At 40.0% G+C, this 19357-nt stretch overlaps 1 protein-coding gene across 1 annotated transcript in view; it reads right to left on the bottom strand.

Annotated features, from left to right (window-relative positions):
* The window catches only part of mapkapk3 (MAPK activated protein kinase 3), a 43379-nt gene that overhangs the window by 1533 nt on the left and 22489 nt on the right, over window positions 1–19357 (bottom strand). Inside the window, exons 2-9 of the mRNA XM_057846234.1 lie at window positions 13966–14105; window positions 11688–11752; window positions 8748–8827; window positions 8534–8660; window positions 8275–8350; window positions 8083–8207; window positions 6620–6705; window positions 6445–6525 (exon numbers count right to left, since the gene is read on the bottom strand). Coding sequence (XP_057702217.1) covers window positions 6445–6525; window positions 6620–6705; window positions 8083–8207; window positions 8275–8350; window positions 8534–8660; window positions 8748–8827; window positions 11688–11752; window positions 13966–14105 — 780 coding nt within the window. The remainder of the gene's footprint in view (window positions 1–6444; window positions 6526–6619; window positions 6706–8082; window positions 8208–8274; window positions 8351–8533; window positions 8661–8747; window positions 8828–11687; window positions 11753–13965; window positions 14106–19357) is intronic.

Below are 19357 nucleotides of genomic sequence, written 5' to 3'. Positions count from 1 at the left end.
AAAGCAAAAAACGGGCAGTTATCATTCATTTTATGTAAAAATTTCATGCTAAAATTATGCTATTGTGTAATCCAACGTGGCGGCTGTCATAAAACAGAGCTTCTTAAGTTGAAAGTTCTTGTAAATAAATGCGTAAATCCCCGCAATTTCAATATATATGAATGTAAGAAAGTCTAGATAACTGGAAATTAAAAAAAAAAAAAGAAAAGGGGCTGTTATCATTCATTTTACGTAGTAGTAAATATTTCAAGCTAAAGTTAGGCAATTTTTTCCCATACATTTTTTTCACAACTTTTAAAAGTGCATGCATGGGGCTCTTTCATATAAAAATTACCTTGAATCCTTGACCAAATCACTCTTGAGACACTCCTGCCTGCTTGTATACAGTTAAACAACGTAGTTTTCTACCTAAATCCGGCGTTTGAACGCAGCGTGTGTTTGAGTTTATCACAGTGAAAGCCAACACAGCTCTGCCTAGTTGGGCGCCCAACAGGAAGGCATGGCTCAATGTTTGTAAGAGCAGTCTTGTCAACTGATGGTGAAGTCTACGCTTAAATATATTTGAAAAATTTGATGTTATGTTGTAATGCCCCTGATTTGGGTCGGCCGTGTTGCAGTTGGTAGAACAGATCGATCAAATGATCAGCGGTTAATTTCATTGCTACGTCTGCCCATAAACTGCCCCTGGGCAGAACCCTGAGCCCTGAATTGCTCCCAGTGGCCATGGCCATGTCTTGCTGGCAGGAGCACCACCTACTGGTGTAGGTATGTGTGTGTGAATGTGAGCCTGTATAGCGCTTTGGGCACTGTAATGGTGGAGAAAGGGCTCTGCTATAGACCCCACTCACCAACGTCACACAATGACTTATCGCTGTACTGTGCCGCCATATTGTCAGTCATTGTGTGTCCTTATTCTCAATGGTCTCAATTTATCAAGCAATTTATAGTGCAATTCATGGAAGCCCCGGTGCTTTCAGACGCTGTAAACTCATTGGATGTGTTGCATAAAAGGCGTTATGTGGAAAAGCTTCGGTCGATCCATTCGCCAGATCCATATTTGATGCCTAAATTGATATTTTTTGACCCGCTGTCTTCGCCGTCTCTGCCTGACATCTGCTACCCTGATATCTACAACTATCTTGTCCACAGAAACTCAACCTATTCTCACGAAACTTTGAAAAACCTTAAAGAGCAGCACTCTAAGCAACATAACCCCGTGTGACCCTTTCCTTCCAATTTTCTAAAATGGCGACAATCAATCAATAAAAAAAAAATGAAAAAAGTCGACTACAATGGCCGATGCTTCAAGTAGGTGGATATTGGACTATTTCTTCAATAAAATACGCAACAACTGTGTCTGCCTTATTTGCAAAGAGACAGTCGCTGTTTTCAAAGAGATCGATGTGACGCGATATTACCAAACAAAACACGCTGACATGTATGACATTACAGGGAAGATACGCAGCGAGAAATGAAAGCAACTTGAAGCTAGTTTAATTTCACAGCGGCAGTATTTCGCAAGAGCCCGAGTGTCGAAAGAGAACGCCACAAAGGCGAGATTATTGAAATTATGAAATTTAAAAAAATAATAATAATAAAGCAAATGTGACACACAGAAGGGCTTGCTAAAATTTGTTTAAATATATTGTTCTACGTAAAGGACGTTAGCCAAGGTCGGCCCCCCACATTTTTACCACACCAAATCTGGCCCCCTTTGCAAAAAGTTTGGACGGTAGAACTTCAAGTCCAACCGCCACACACGCCTTCACCATTTTGATTATTAATGTTAACGAGCAGAAAAAACACGCCGCAATAGGAGGCATGTACGTAGCGGTAATGTGTAAACACGACGAGCTGACGGACCATATGGCGGCTCCAGTCAGTGGGGCGGAGTTGTGATGTCATGTGATTGGGGTCTATAGGAGGCATGTACGTAGCAGTAATGTGTAAAACGACGAGCTGACGGACAATAATGTGGCTCCAGTCAGGGGGGCGGAGTTGTGACGTCATGTGATTGGGGTCTACACGTATACAGGGCCTCTCCATTTTTCATTTTTACCATTACATGTGAATTCTTAAACTTTGGGATTTTTTTTTCAAAAAACAAGCATATCTTGATATTGACGACAGCTTGCGAATGAATGCAAAGAAATTTAGCTTACACGCTACACACTCCAGTAGTGTGCAGCGGAGTAAAGGGGACTACTACCATGGATTGCTGCAAGCACAAACATGGCCAGGCAGATGTGTAAACACAATACAAACAGAAAGTAGTATCCAACATATCAAAATTTCGTGGGTCAAAGACACACAATGACCCAGGGGTGGTTCATAAACTGATTGATCGTCACTCTCTCATTGGGGTCTGTCTTCAGCAACTGGTGAATCAAACTTTTGCCTTGGAGAGTAAAAACAACATGAATCTACCTAATGTTTTAGGGCAACTTTTAGCTCTGAGTTTTCCTACACAGGAAAATGTGCATATGCAGGCAACATGCAATAGATTGTAATGTAGTAACTCTAAATGACACAGTATAGGAACTTAGGACATATGGTATGCAATATACTTCCCCTCTCTCTGACAGACTTCCATGTTAGTACACTGTTTTACATATTCAGGTAGTTCTAAACATTTGTCTTTTTTTTCCAGTCAGGACATGAGCGGCGATGATACAAAAACAGTAAACATAGTCTTCTACAGTGAATATCAGATATTCACTATTAGTAAAAAAATGTCAGACACTAACTATCTACAATAATAAAGGTTACCTTTAAATATGGGACAAAAGATCACAAGCCATAAAAAGTAAACACTAAAAGACGTCAAAGCAATATTAGTAATACAATCCATGGATTTGTCAGAGGTGGGGAGTGCAGCCCAAAATTTTACTCAAGCAAAGGTAGTGTTACTTTAAAATAATATTACTCAAGTAAATGTAAAAGTAGTCATCCAAAAAATGTACTCAAGTACAAGTAAAAAAAGTATTCGGTGAAAAGAATTCTCAAGTGATGAGTAACATTGTGAGTAACTTATGATATGATATAAATATTTCTTTTACTATGGATTTTTTTTTTCACTCAGCACAAACTTATCTATATGAACTGTTATTATAATGTTATAATGATACAATAACCCATTGCATGACCACATTAACCTAAAGAAATTAAAAAAAAAAAAAAAAAAAAAGGGGGGGGGGGGGGGTCATTGACTTCCACTGAGAGAAAAAAAGACAACTGAAGCATTATTTGCCCAAAGAGCATGAGTGCCCTCTGGTGGAGAAAATAGTTTCTAGTTTAAATAGTGAATAGTTCCCTATAGTTACTATTACAAAAGTAAAAGGATCATATCTACGTTTTTTCGTGGCCAGTCGGTGCCAAGGAGAGAGGTTTAAATCTGCGCTTTCTGTCAAATACTTCATTTTTTCCCGGTGCTTTAAAGACGCCACGTAATTGAACAGGCTGGCGTGATTATTGAACGGCAAGCTTACGTCTGATTGGTGTAATGGAGTCATGTGATTATTGTTGTGATGTCTCATTGGTGAAATTAGTAGAGCTACTCTTGGCATCGCTGGCAATAAAAAAAAGATAAATCTAATATGTAAAACAGGCCGGCCCCCTGAACAATACCAGAGAGCATTTAAATTTTTTTTTTTTTTCTCAATAGTGTTATTTATTTCCTGGCCTTTTTCTGTGAAGAACTCAGAGAGGGTTATTTGGTTATTGTCTATTTAATTAATAGTGTTATTATATTATATTATATTATATTATATTATATTATATTATATTATTATTTTTTATTTTATTTACTTTTGTTGCGTGAAGCATCCAGAAAGGGTTATTTGTGGCTTTCTGGAAACAATCAATTTTTACATTTAGGCACTCCTGCAATCGTCACACTTTTTCTCATCAGAGAAGGGAAAAGTTATGTGGCCCTCACAGGAAAAAGTTTGGGGACCCCTGATGTAGAATAAAGAGGAAAAATGTAACGACTCTTGTGTAGGCCAAAGTAGCGGAGTAAGAGTAGCGTTTTCTCTTCACAAATCTACTCAAGTAAAAGTAAAAAGTATTGCTTAGTAAAACTACTCATAGAAGTACATTTTTCACAAAAAGTTACTCATGTAATGGAGTACATGTAATGCGCTACTACCCACTAGTCAATCATCAGTCATGCTTGAATGGAGGATGACAAAAGAGTTTAACCTGAGCATTTTTGAGAAGTTGGAAAGGGAAACGTTTACGCAATTTACACAGCTCCATTGCAGAATAATATTGCATTTTATGTCTAACATTTAAGCTAATTACAGTGCCTTGCAAAAGTATTCGGCCCCCTTGAATCTTGCAACCTTTCGCCACATTTCAGGCTTCAAACATAAAGATATGAAATTTAATTTTTTTGTCAAGAATCAACAACAAGTGGGACACAATCGTGAAGTGGAACAACATTTATTGGATAATTTAAACTTTTTTAACAAATAAAAAACTGAAAAGTGGGGCGTGCAATATTATTCGGCCCCTTTACTTTCAGTGCAGCAAACTCACTCCAGAAGTTCAGTGAGGATCTCTGAATGATCTAATGTTGTCCTAAATGACCGATGATGATAAATAGAATCCACCTGTGTGTAATCAAGTCTCCGTATAAATGCACCTGCTCTGTGATAGTCTCAGGGTTCTGTTTAAAGTGCAGAGAGCATTATGAAAACCAAGGAACACACCAGGCAGGTCCAAGATACTGTTGTGGAGAAGTTTAAAGCCGGATTTGGATACAAAAAGATTTCCCAAGCTTTAAGCATCTCAAGGAGCACTGTGCAAGCCATCATATTGAAATGGAAGGAGCATCAGACCACTGCAAATCTACCAAGACCCGGCCATCCTTCCAAACTTTCTTCTCAAACAAGGAGAAAACTGATCAGAGATGCAGCCAAGAGGCCCATGATCACTCTGGATGAACTGCAGAGATCTACAGCTGAGGTGGGAGAGTCTGTCCATAGGACAACAATCAGTCGTACACTGCACAAATCTGGCCTTTATGGAAGAGTGGCAAGAAGAAAGCCATTTCTCAAAGATATCCATAAAAAGTCTCGTTTAAAGTTTGCCACAAGCCACCTGGGAGACACACCAAACATGTGGAAGAAGGTGCTCTGGTCAGATGAAACCAAAATTGAACTTTTTGGCCACAATGCAAAACGATATGTTTGGCGTAAAAGCAACACAGCTCATCACCCTGAACACACCATCCCTACTGTCAAACATGGTGGTGGCAGCATCATGGTTTCGGCCTGCTTTTCTTCAGCAGGGACAGGGAAGATGGTTAAAATTGACGGGAAGATGGATGCAGCCAAATACAGGAACATTCTGAAAGAAAACCTGTTGGTATCTGCACAAGACCTGAGACTGGGACGGAGATGTATCTTCCAACAGGACAGTTATCCAAAACATAAAGCCAAATCTACAATGGAATGGTTCAAAAATAAACGTATCCAGGTGTTAGAATGGCCAAGTCAAAGTCCAGACCTGAATCCAATCGAGAATCTGTGGAAAGAGCTGAAGACTGCTGTTCACAAACACTCTCCATCCAACCTCACTGAGCTCGAGCTGTTTTGCAAGGAAGAATGGGCAAGAATGTCAGTCTCTCGATGTGCAAAACTGATAGAAACATACCCCAAGCGACTTGCAGCTGTAATTGGAGCAAAAGGTGGCGCTACAAAGTATTAACGCAAGGGGGCCGAATAATATTGCACGCCCCACTTTTCAGTTTTTTATTTGTTAAAAAAGTTTAAATTATCCAATAAATTTTGTTCCACTTCACGATTGTGTCCCACTTGTTGTTGATTCTTGACAAAAAATTAAAATTTTATATCTTTATGTTTGAAGCCTGAAATGTGGCGAAAGGTTGCAAGGTTCAAGGGGGCCGAATACTTTTGCAAGGCACTGTATGTTTTCTAGTCTGGGTTTTGGGAAGGATTATTGCTTGGGATTCATGATTGATTGACACAAAACTGAGCCTGTTGAAAGTGCTTGATAGGCTATTTCTTAACATTACGGTCTGGGGACTTTAAGTTACAGTGACAAATGTGTGTTTTTGTCTGTTATTTACGACACTATCAGAAGCACTGACCTAAATTCACAACCTGAATTCTATTTCTTCCCATGAATGTGTATTAATTTATTCCCAACAATATTCTCTGATTTCATGTTTGCTTTCAGCACAAGTATATTGATTTTTTTCCGTTTGTTGTTGTCGTCTAATAGACTTCAGACTATATGTCCTGCCAACGAATTTGGTTTATATCGAGAATTTGATTATTTCTACCTTACATAGGAACTCTGTCAGTTCTGCAAAAGGAATTACGATTTAGTAGTATACGTATGTTCTAACTTTATATTTGATTTTCCATGTAATGTCGCAAATTGACCAGAAGAGTTCAGTGTTGTTGTGCTTCACACCTTCACGTCTTCCCACATCTCCCTGTCCTCAGTCAACACTCGAGTAGTGTGTAGCGGAGTAGAGGGGACTACCATGGATTGCTGAAAGCACAAACATACCCAGGCAGATGTGTAAACACAATACAAACAGGAAGTACTATCCAACGTATTAAAAGTGCATGGGTCAAAAACGCACACTGATCCAGGGGTGGTTCATAAACTGACTGATCGTCATTCTTTCATTGGGGTCTGTCTTCAGCAACTGGTGAATCAAACTTTTCCCTGGGAGAGTAAAAACAACATGAAGGTCATTTACAAGGAGAAGTGCATACTTGTCCTCATACGTGTCTTTAATCTGCGTCCTGTACAATTCTACAATACTTCGTCATGCAGCACCACATTTTCTCTCGGGTACTCTGTAAAAGGCTTTATCTCAATCGAAGACACCGTGCAGCTTCTTGTGTAGGGTTGGGCATCGTTTGAAATTGAACGATTCCGATCCCGCGTTTCGATTCTGGTTCTGAACGATTCTCGATTCCGATTCTTTTAGGAGGCAGGGTCAAAAAAATTGCGCAGTTTTTATTAATGTCTTAACTTCTCGATGATTTTTTAAATTATATGAACTTCTCACCGGGCTATTTTTAACTTATATATAAATATCAGTCTTTGAACTTGAATGTGATAAGTTTCTTTCCAACGGAGTGCACTTTCACAAAGATGTTTATTTTTCAAAAGCTCATGGAGAAAACATCTCCACATATTTTTTTGCCATACATGTACCTTAGCTGGGAGCTTTGATGAAGCATTAGTATAAATTATTGTATTGATTATAATTTGATGATCTTTTCATACTGTTGATTTTAACGGAGGCGGCAACGTGCTATGTAAAGTACGTAGCTGCTTATATAGGCTATACAGATGGAGATGTCTACTGCTTTAAGACGGCGGCTGTTTACTAATGCTGGCGAGTGTCATTTCGCATCTAGTTCTCAATACATGTGATATCTACCATAGCCCGATGCAGTCATACGACTTCATCTTGTACTGTTCCTTCCTTCCGTCCGTCCGTCCATCCGTCCATCCATCCATCCATCCGTCCATCCATCCATCCATCCATCATCTAGTGCTTAATCCTGGTTCGGTTCGCGGGGACAACCAGAAGACAGATGTACTTGGTCTTCCTACTTTATACCACGAGTCTAAGCTGTTTAGCTACAGTACAATCTTCCCTACCACTATGAAACGGTCAACAACTTCTTTAAGGTTAATTTGTCCCTGCCCTTTCTGGAAGAAAGCGTTCGATATTGACGTCTCCATTCTTTTGCAAAGTCCACCAGTACCTGGCCTCCAAATTTACTGATCACTTTTTTCACCACCAGTCTGCACCAAACATGACTTCTGTCCCTGCTCTGAATGACTCGCTTTTTATTTAGTTCATATAATCCTACCACTCATGACATTAATGACCCTGCTGGGCTTTTCCTTCTAATAGGTTGCTACTAGCAGCACGCAGAGTTTTGCGCTGTATTATACACATTTTAATGAAGGACTGGTTAAGTAATTGGCATTTTCTGTGCATTAAATGACTAATTATACATTTTCAGGGGGTAGTGTTTTTTTAATGTAGTATAACATGATAGCAAATTTTAAATAACTCACCTTCCTGTGAAACATCAGCCCACTCTGGGTTGGGGAATTCATACTGACCCATCCTGATTCTCCTCTTCATCCCTGGTGAAATGGCTTGACCCGTGTTGGAATAAAAGGGAGGGAACCCGCACAACCTGGAGATGAATGACAAAATTGATTATCCTGACTTTTACTTCAAAGTTAGTTAAATTACATACTCACAGGATGTACATGATGACACCTAAGGACCACATGTCACATGACTTGTCATATTTCTCAGGACCTAAAACCTCCGGTGCTTATTCATGGTCACATAAAAGGACACGACACAGAAATGAGGGTGGGGGGTTTTGAAATGTAGGCATGTTATTCAAGTACATCTGTAAATACGCTTCCATTCTTGCTTCTAAATATGCATTTAAAACTATGACTGACTTTAGAGCAGTCAATACTGTATAAAGTAAAACAGATAGCAACTAACCCACATAGTATGGTGTGTAGCAGGGGGTCTGAAGTGGGTTGTGTTGTGTGGTCTCTTTTGCAAAGCCAAAGTCCGTTAGTTTCAGAACCCCATTACTGTGCTTTGAGGTGTACAGTAGATTCTCAGGCTTTTCCGGGAGACCAAAAAAAAAAAAAAAAGACCCAAGATGAGTACATTAACTCAAAACACGAATCTGTAAAAATGTTGATCTCACCTTGATATCTCTGTGTGCTATGTTAATACTATGCAGAAACTCAATGGCCGTTCCAATGTCCCTCATAATCCCAGACGCCTCTGGGGTAAAAGATGTCAAAAAACACAGTCTCAAACCAGAAGCCAAGCCAATGGAATGCCAATGTGGAGAAAACCACTGGAGTGGCAAAATTCCCAAACACAACAAATACATTTCTAGGGATTTCCGTTTGTATGCCTTTACTGTATACAGTATGCCATTTCCAGTTGCTCTGAATTTTCTGTTGCATGCTGCTGATGTTTCTTTTAGTACTCAATTCCACCTGAGAATATCATGTTTGAGATTTTGCAGTGGCGTGATTAAGTTCATCAACAGTTCAGTGTCATCTTTAACCCTTACATCACAGATCAAATTTAATCCACTATCAAAAATTTGGACAGATTTCGAACAGAACACAAGGTTTAATCCCATAATGTCTAAATGTAAATAGCATGATCAAAACATCTGCTGAAATACTGATGAATTCTGATTTTACCGCGAAATGTAATGGCGGACGTATTGTACACTTTTTTTTTTTTTTTAAATTTGCTTTTCATCATCTTGTCAAAAAGTACAGTAGTGCTCAGAAACAGCAAGCAACCAGTGAAATGTATTTGAGGCACAATATACAATTTATATACTAGATACGGTGAGGAAAATAAGTATTTGAACACCCAATAATGGGCGGCTTTGAAATTTTCATGATAGGTGCTTGTTCACTGTGAGAGACGATCTCAAAAAAAAAAAAAATCCAGAAATTACATTGCATGATTTTTGAACAATTTATTTGTATTATACTGCTGCAAATAAGTATTTGAATACCTGATCAAATTAATGCCAATATTTGGAACAGTAGTCTTTGTTTACAATTACAGAGGTCAAATGTTTCCTGTAACTTTTAGGTCTGAAGACTGGCGAGGCCTTGATATGCTTTTTACAAAGTCGCGCCTTAGTTATTCTGGCTTTCTATGTCGGGCCATTGTCATGTTGGAAGACCCAGTCACGACCCCTGTTTCAATGCGCTAACTGAGGGAAGGCGGTTATTCCCCAAAATCTCACAATACATGGCCCGGGTCATCCTCTCCTTAATAGTGCAGTCGTCCAGACCCTTGTGCAGAAAAACACCCCCAAAGCATGATGCTACCACCCTCATGCTTCACAGTAGATATGGTGTTCTTGGGATGGTACTCATCATTCTTATCCAAACACTATGAGTGGAATTAAGACCAAGAAGTTCCATTGTAATCTCATATGACCACATGAATTTCTAATAAGTATTTGGTCACCTACAAACAAGCAAGATTTCTGGCTGTCAAAGAGGTCTAACTTCTTCTAACGAGGTCTAACGAGGTCTAACGAGACTCCACTCGTTACCTGTATTAATGGCACCTGTTTTAACTCATTATCGGTGTAAAACACACCTGTCCACAATCTCAGTCAGTCAAACTCCACTATGGCCAAGACCAAAGAGCTGTTGAAGGAGACCAGAGAGAAAGTTGTAGACCTGCCCCAGGCTGGGAAAACTGAATCTGCAATACGTAAAACGCTTGGTGTAAAGAAATCAACGGTGGGAGCAATTATTAGAAAATGGAAGACATACAAGACCACTGATAATCTCCCTCGATCTGGGGCTCCATGCAAGATCTCACCCCGTGGCATCAAAATAATAACAAGAACGGTGAGCAAAAATTCCAGAACCACACGGGGGGACCTAGTGAATGACCTACAGAGAGCTGGGACCACAGTATAAAAGGCTACTATCAGTAACACAATGCTCCGCCAGGGACTAAAATCCTGCACTGCCAGACGTGTCCCCCTGCTGAAGAAAGCACATGTCCAGGTCCGTCTGCGGTTGACTAGAGAGCATTTGGATGATCCAGAAGAGGACTGGAAGAATGTGTTATGGTCAGATGAAACCAAAACAGAACATTTTGGTGGAAACACAGGTTCTTGTGTTTGGAGGAGAAAGAATACTGAATTGCATCCGAAGAACATCATACCCACTGTAAAGCATGGGGGTGGAAACATCATGCTTTGGGGCTGTTTTTCTGCAAAGAGACCTGGACGACTGATCTGTGTAAAGGAAAGAATGAATGGGGCCATGTATCGAGAGATTTTGAGTGAAAATCTCCTTCCATCAGCAAGGGCATTGAAGATGAGACGTGGCTGGCTCTTTCAGCATCACAGTGATCCCAAACATACAGCCAGGGCAACAAAGGAGTGGCTTTGTAAGAAGTATTTCAAGGTCCTGGAGTGGCCTAGCCAGTCTCCAGATCTCAACCCCATAGAAAATCTGTGGAGGGAGTTGAAAGTCCGTGTTGCCCAACGACAGCCCCAAAACATCACTGCTCTAGAGGATGATCTGCATGGAGGAATGGGCCAAAATACCAGCAACAGTGTGTGAAAAGCTTGTGAAGAGTTACAGAAAACGTTTGGCCTCCGTTATTGCCAACAAAGGGTACATAACAAAGGATTGAGATGAACTTTTGGTATTGACCAAATACTTATTTTCCACCATGATTTGCAAATAAATTCTTTAAAAATCAAAACAATGTGATTTTTTAGCTTTTTTTTCTCCACATTCTGTCTCTCATGGTTGAGGTTCACCCATGTTGACAATTACAGGCCTCTAATATTTTCAAGTGGGATAACGTGCACAATTAGCGGTTGACTAAATACTTTTTTGCCCCATTGTACTTATTTTCCTCACTGGAGCACTTGGAACATGCAAATGCTGAGCACAAAGGCCTGAGTCAAGATTTGAACTATGAACCCCAGCACTATGACACACAACTAGCCACAGAACACACATTTAAAAAAGAACAAGTCTATTTGTTCACAGTGGATGATGTACAACTCTTTATAGGTGCAGTATATGGCATTCTACAATTTCTGGTTCTAACAAAATTGATCGGTTCTCACCTTTCTCTGTAAAAGCCTGGTCTCCTCTGGCTTGGATGCGGCTGAACAGTTCTCCCCCCTCCATACTGCCCAGGCACACACAAGCACACACACAAATAAGGTTGGGAAGCACTGATATAGTGTAAGAATTTGACAACAAAATCTGCTTGGTGCTATCTGTGAATGTAATTGAAATTTGATTCAATGTATTTCTCATAAAATATTAATTTCCTCTCCGTAGTGAGCACAAAGCGGAAGAGAGAGGAATGAATGTGCTTTTGTGTTCGGCAGTACTAAAACTTGTCCTCTGTTGACCTTCGCTGTCACAGAAAGCAGCTTATAGAACACTTAGATCACTGCCTTTCGCACACACACACAAATGGTTACTACAAACAGTGCAACTCAAACACTGTTGCTGTGCCAGTACATTTAGTCAATATCAGTCGTGATAAAATAATGTGAAGAGATCAGTTTCAGTTCACATTAGTTTCCGTACTATTTGTAAGTAGACGAATGATTTATGAAAATAGCTGGATATATGTTTCAATACATTTATCCATTGCCCTTTGTACATTTAATTTATTTACAAACATTATAATTTTTTAGTATTTGTAACAATAATTGCAGTAATTGCAGGCTGTATGGCTCGGAAAACTGAAACCTGAGGATCTGGATGAAGTCAAATCCTCCATCCAGAAAATAGTGGCCTCTCTGGCCCCTCTGACCAACCTGGAGGCTTCTCTGACTAACCTGATTCAAAGTCAGAATCGGGAAGTCATGAAAGAATTACAGCTGATGCGCGCTGAAAACGAGAAGCTCAAGCAAGTGGTGAAGGAGAAGGAGGCTCGCATCAAAAGGCTGGAAATTCTGGCTGATGATCTCGACCAAGGAAGACGCGCAAATGATCTCATCATCTCTGGATTACAACTGACGCCCAGATCATATGCCGAGGCCGCTAGCCCACCTGTGGCTCAACAGGCAATTGCCAAGCTGCAAGAATTTGGAATAAAAGTGGACCCGCAGGGCATCCGTCACTGCTTTCTGCTCCCAACTTGGGTGGAGAGGACCGGCGACGGTGGTCGTGAAGTTGGCAGACCACAAGAGCAAGGTTGCCCTGCTTGACCAGCGCCACCGCCTGAAAGGAAAGAAGGTTTTTACTGAATGACAACTTGACTCGCCAAAATGCCCAAATAGCGAGAAAAGCACGTCAGCTCAAAAAAGAGGGGAAAATTGCCAGCACCTGGGTCTCTGATTGCAAAATCCTTGTCAAGTTGCAAGACATGAAGATAAGAGTCGTGAGAAGCCTGGAAGAGCTGACCTCATTCGAAAATTAATGATGACACCTGTTACCACCTTTCTGGATGATCAGATTGATGAGTACCATGATGTAAGCTGAAACAAATCCACTTTTGATGTTATTGCCGTCTCAGAAATCCTGGCTTAAGGAAAACAAAGGAACTGACTTTAATTTGCACGGATACAGCATTGCTGTGATATCACCGACCATCTGCCTATCTTCACAAACTACACTCCACGCAACCACTGCGTAAATCCGACAAAGACAGTGTACAAAAGAATCAGAACTGATCAAAACATTGAATACATGAAAAAAGATCTCTAAACTCAAGACTGGAATGATGTTTACAATGCAAACAATTTGAATGCAGCTTATGGGTGCTTTATGAATACACTTCAGCTATGATAAGCACTGCCTGGTCAAGTTGACTCCCACGAGACAAAGAATGGAAAACAAACCTTGGATGACCAAGACGCTTATCAACGCAGAAAGAAAACAGCTCTGTATAAGTATTTCATCCCAAAGGACAGGGCCTGCTTAGGAGAAGTTTAAGAAATATAGAAATAAGTTAAACTCCCTACACCAACTTGGACATCAACTGATACAATGAACCCACTCAAATGGACAATATGTGAAATTCCATGGCAATCAATGACTTTTGAATGATATGTGAAAAAAAAAAACAACAACAACAAAACTGATAATAACTGGACTGTAACACAAACATGCTTGACTGTGCGTCCCGGGCTGTTAGGGGACGGGTATCGATAAGCATTTGCTTTTTCCCGTCTTTCCTATGTCTGTCATCGTCTTTCTTTGGGCAAATTCCACACTCTGAAACTGTCAATGATTATGATGATGATGACAATGACAATACATTCATTCATTCATAAAACAATTTTGTTAGTTCAATGAAAACTTAACAAATAAAATAAATAGCATTTGCAATGGAATTTGAATAATTCAGATCAATATATAGCAAGAAAACTGGCGAGATAGTACCACTCCATGATGATAAGGAGGCACTTCTTCCCATGATACATGTTTTCATACAGGCTCAGGATTCCAACAATATGCGGTCCTCCAGACACTGTCCAATGAAGCTCCACCTCCCGCCTTGCCTTGGGGCTGTCATAGAGGATCTGAGAGACAAAGAGTGACATATGACAACTCAAAAATAAAATAATAATAAAAAAAAAAAACGAAATTATCTGGACAAACAAGCCACTAAATGTAAAGGATCAACTCAACAAATGTATCGTCACTTATGTTTTTTATTTAGGTTGCGAGACGCCAGAACAGAAAGGTAGAATTAATGGCAAATGTGACACAGGAAATCATCTTGCTGCTCTGCCTATATGAGCAATATTATTGATTACAGATGGCTAACGACTTCTATGAAAATGAAAAGAGAAGCACATTTTTACAAAGGTGGAAAAAGTTTGCTTTTTCTATTTGCTGTATTTTAGAGTACAGTGGTACTTCTACATTATATCACACAATTCGTTCCAGAACCTTGTTTGTAAATCGAAATGGTCATACGTAGAGCAGGATTTTCCCGTAAGAATACATAATAATTCCATTAACTTGTTCCACAGCCCAAAAACCTACACTAAAACCTTAATAAATAGTGATGGTATGTTTAAAAATGGCAATGACACACAGCAAAACAAATAAATTATAAATAAAAATCAGATAAATAATATAATAATAATTCCTCTATTAATGTAACGAATCAGGTTCTAGTGTGGCGGACGTCTTTTGCATGCTGTACCTGAACGCACCGCGTGGCTGACGTGACAGAGAGAGAATAGTGCGGTCGAGATTTTACTTTTCTTTTTCTTATGGACAGTAGGCGTGTTGCTGAAGTTGATGGAATATATGATTTGAAACCTGACAAAGCTGGCGATTTCTTTGGCGATGGTACCACAACAATAATTGTCACCTAAACTTATAAAGACTGGTCGGATGAGGACCATCGAGATCGTAGGCATTCTACGGCCGTATAGACCCCACTCGCATGACGTCACAACCACGCCTCCGTGCCATATTGTCCGTCAGCTCCTCGTGTTTACGCATTACCGCTACGTAAATTCCTCCTATTATGGCGTGTTTTTCTGCTCGTTAACATTAATTATCAAAATGGTGAAGGCGTGTGTGGCGGTTGGTTGCAGAACAAGAGAAGATAGACGGAGAGACTTGAAGTTCTACCGTATTCCGAGAGACCCGGAGAGCGAGATGGACTGCTGCAATTCGACGAGAAAACTGGGCACCAAACGATCACCACAGATTATGTAGTAGTCATTTTATATCTGGTAAGAGCCATTTAATATATACAGTGCCTTGCAAAAGTATTCGGCCCCCTTGAATCTTGCAACCTTTCGCCACATTTCAGGCTTCAAACATAAAAATATGGAATTTAATTTTTTTGTCAAGAATCAACAACAAGTGGGACACAATCGTGAAGTGGAACAACATTTATTGGATAATTTAAACTTTTTTAACAAATAAAAAACTGAAAAATGGGGCGTGCAATATTATTCGGCCTCTTTACTTTCAGTGCAGCAAACTCACTCCAGAAGTTCAGTGAGGCTCTCTGAATGATCCAATGTTGTCCTAAATGACCGATGATGATAAATAGAATCCACCTGTGTGTAATCAAGTCTCCGTATAAATGCACCTGCTCTGTGATAGTCTCACGGTTCTGTTTAAAGTGCAGAGAGCATTATGAAAACCAAGGAACACACCAGGCAGGTCCGAGATACTGTTGTGGAGAAGTTTAAAGCCGGATTTGGATACAAAAAGATTTCCCAAGCTTTAAACATCTCAAGGAGGACTGTGCAAGCCATCATATTGAAATGGAAGGAGCATCAGACCACTGCAAATCTACCAAGACCCGGCCGTCCTTCCAAACTTTCTTCTCAAACAAGGAGAAAACTGATCAAAGATGCAGCCAACAGGCCCATGATCACTCTGGATGAACTGCAGAGATCTACAGCTGAGGTGGGAGAGTCTGTCCATAGGACAACAATCAGTCGTACACTGCACAAATCTGGCCTTTATGGAAGAGTGGCAAGAAGAAAGCTATTCCTCAAAGATATCCATAAAAAGTCTCGTTTAAAGTTTGCCAGAAGCCACCTGGGAGACACACCAAACATGTGGAAGAAGGTGCTCTGGTCAGATGAAACCAAAATTGAACTTTTTGGCCACAATGCAAAACGATATGTTTGGCGTAAAAGCAACACAGCTCATCACCCTGAACAGACCATCCCCACTGTCAAACATGGTGGTGGCAGCATCATGGTTTCGGCCTGCTTTTCTTCAGCAGGGACAGGGAAGATGGTTAAAATTGACGGGAAGATGGATGCAGCCAAACACAGGAACATTCTGGAAGAAAACCTGTTGGTATCTGCACAAGACCTGAGACTGGGACGGAGATTTATCTTCCAACAGGACAATGATCCAAAACATAAAGCCAAATCTACAATGGAATGGTTCAAAAATAAACGTATCCAGGTGTTAGAATGGCCAAGTCAAAGTCCAGACCTGAATCCAATCGAGAATCTGTGGAAAGAACTGAAGACTGCTCTTCACAAACACTCTCCATCCAACCTCACTGAGCTCGAGCTGTTTTGCAAGGAAGAATGGGCAAGAATGTCAGTCTCTCGATGTGCAAAACTGATAGAAACATACCCCAAGCGACTAGCAGCTGTAATTGGAGCAAAAGGTGGTGCTACAAAGTATTAACGCACGGGGGCCGAATAATATTGCACGCCCCACTTTTCAGTTTTTTATTTGTTAAAAAAGTGTAAATTATCCAATAAATTTTGTTCCACTTCACGATTGTGTCCCACTTGTTGTTGATTCTTGACATAAAATTAAAATTTTATATCTTTATGTTTGAAGCCTGAAATGTGGCGAAAGGTTGCAAGGTTCAAGGGGGCCGAATACTTTTGCAAGGCACTGTATTTAGAGGGTTTTGGGCTGACAACCACAATTAAGATCATTGCGAGGCTAATCGCCGACAGTTTCAAATTCAAGATGCTTATTTCTTCCACCACCATTATTTTTTGAATAATATTTAGCTGGTAACAAGTGAAAGAAGCTGGCCTCGTCTGGCATGGATCATCAGTTAAACAGGGGTGTCCAAACTTTTTGCAAAGGGGGCCAGATTTGGTGTGGTAAAAATGCGGGGGGCTACCTTGGCTGATTTACGTAGAACAATATATTTAAACAAATTTTAGCAAGCCCTTCTGTGTGTCACATTTGCTTTATTATAATTTTTTTTTAAATTCATAATTTCAACAATCTCGCCTTTGTGACGTTCTCTTTCGACACTCGGGCTCTTGCGAAATACTGCTGCTGTAAAATTAAACTAGCTTCAAGTTGCTATAATTTCTCGCTGCGTATCTTCCCTGTAATGTTGTCGTACATGTCAGCGTGTCTTGTTCGGTAATATCATTATCGCGTCACATCGAACTCTTTGAAAACAGCGACTGTCTCTTTGCAAATGAGGCAGACACAGTTGTTGCGTGTTTTATTGAAGAAATAGTCCAATATCCACCTATCCTTGAAGCGTCGGCCATCGCAGTCAACTTTTTTTTTAATGATTGTCGCCATTTTAGAAAATTGGAAGTAAAGGGTCACACGGGGTAATGTTGCTTAGAGTGCTGCTCTTAAAGTGTTTCAAAGTTTCGTGAGAATAGGCTGAGTTTCTGTGGACAAGATAGTTGCAGATATCCGGGTAGCAGATGTCAGGCAGAGACGGCGAAGACAGCGGGTCGAAAAATATCGATTTAGGCATCAAATATGGATCTGGCGAATGGATCAACCGAAGCTTTTCCACATAACGCCTTTTATGCAACACATCCAATGAGTTTACAGCGTCTGAAAGCACCGGGGCTTCCATGAATTGCACTATAAATTGCACGATAAATTGAGACCATTGAGAATACGGACACACAATGACGGACAATATGGCGGCACAATACAGCGACACGTCATTGTGTGATGTTGGTGAGTGGGGTCTATTGTCAAGCCAGTTCACGGATGCACACGCCACGCTCATATTTTTCTATCATTTCCATCTTCATTTCAACGGTAAGCGTCACCTTTTTCCTTTTTTCACCACCTGCACTACCCTTTTTGGAACCCTTGTTGATTTCTTTCACATGAAAATCTGAGGTGTGTCCGTCTTGCGAAGAAACTGCGGCGCTGTCATAAATCATTGTATTTCGAGCATGTTGTCGGATGTAGAAACAAATGGCGAGTCAAATTTTACGTCGGACGTCGAAAAGATCGCGTGTCGAAGTGATCGCGTGTCAAGGTAGGAATGTATTCCATTTTACAATAAGATGTACTTGTATGGCAGTTAAAAATGTTTGTTATCATGACCAGTTTGAAACAGGAACCAATTACGTAATTTCACGTGGAATACAAAAAAAAAAAAAAAACTGTCATTAGCCTATTGGTTAGTTATACATTATGCACACATACAGTACATACACCACCTGATCCAAGAACCCATATTGTGGGTCGTACGTACAGTAAACAGACACACAGAAAGCAGGTGGATGCTAACATAGCATACATGTAGAGTCAGTGTGTATTTTTGGGTATGGAGTGATGTTCACAAGAAGCGTGCTTATTAGACTGGAAAGGACTGACTCATGGACATATGAGACCAGTGGTGTAACTTTGGTGTACAACTTAGAGGGGACAAATAATTCTGCTTAAAAAAGAAAAACTTTTTCATATATATTTTGTCAGTGCACAGTTACAAATAAAACATTACAATATATAGCAATTAGGCATGTGCCGGTATGATATTCTGACGGTATAATAATCTTAAACCAAAATATCACGGTTTCACGGTATCTTGGCATTGCAGTCACAGCTCTAAATGGTGTTACTTTGATCTGGGTTAAAAAAAACAAAACAAAACAAAAAATTTTTTTCCCGTTGAACAGGATTTTTATTTTTCAAAACATGTTAGCAAATTGGAACATAAGTATATTGTTAAGTTAAAATAAATTGAAAACAAAACAAAACAAAACAAAAAAACCCCCCAGATTTTTATTTTTCAAAACATATTAACAAATTGGAACATAAGTATATTGTTAAGTTAAAATAACTTGAAAAAAAACAACAAAATATTCAAAATAAAATTAATGCAGTCCTTTAGGTGAGCCTAAACCAGTACTTCTGAAGTAGTGGGGCGGGCCCCCCCCCCCCCCCCAGGAGGGCGCAGAGCGATGCCGGGGGTGGCGCATGTGACCTTGGGGAACATACTTTTTTGCCGTACTAGAATAAAATGTAATTGCACATCCACTCAGTGGGTGGCAGTGCCGCTCTCATTTTCAGCGTGTGCGCAATATTTTTGAACCAAACAAGA

Source organism: Corythoichthys intestinalis, chromosome 9 (assembly GCF_030265065.1).
Source record: "Corythoichthys intestinalis isolate RoL2023-P3 chromosome 9, ASM3026506v1, whole genome shotgun sequence".
NCBI lineage: Eukaryota > Metazoa > Chordata > Actinopteri > Syngnathiformes > Syngnathidae > Corythoichthys > Corythoichthys intestinalis.
The sequence above is the reverse complement of the archived record's forward strand: the minus strand, read 5'-3'. Positions and strand labels throughout refer to the sequence as shown.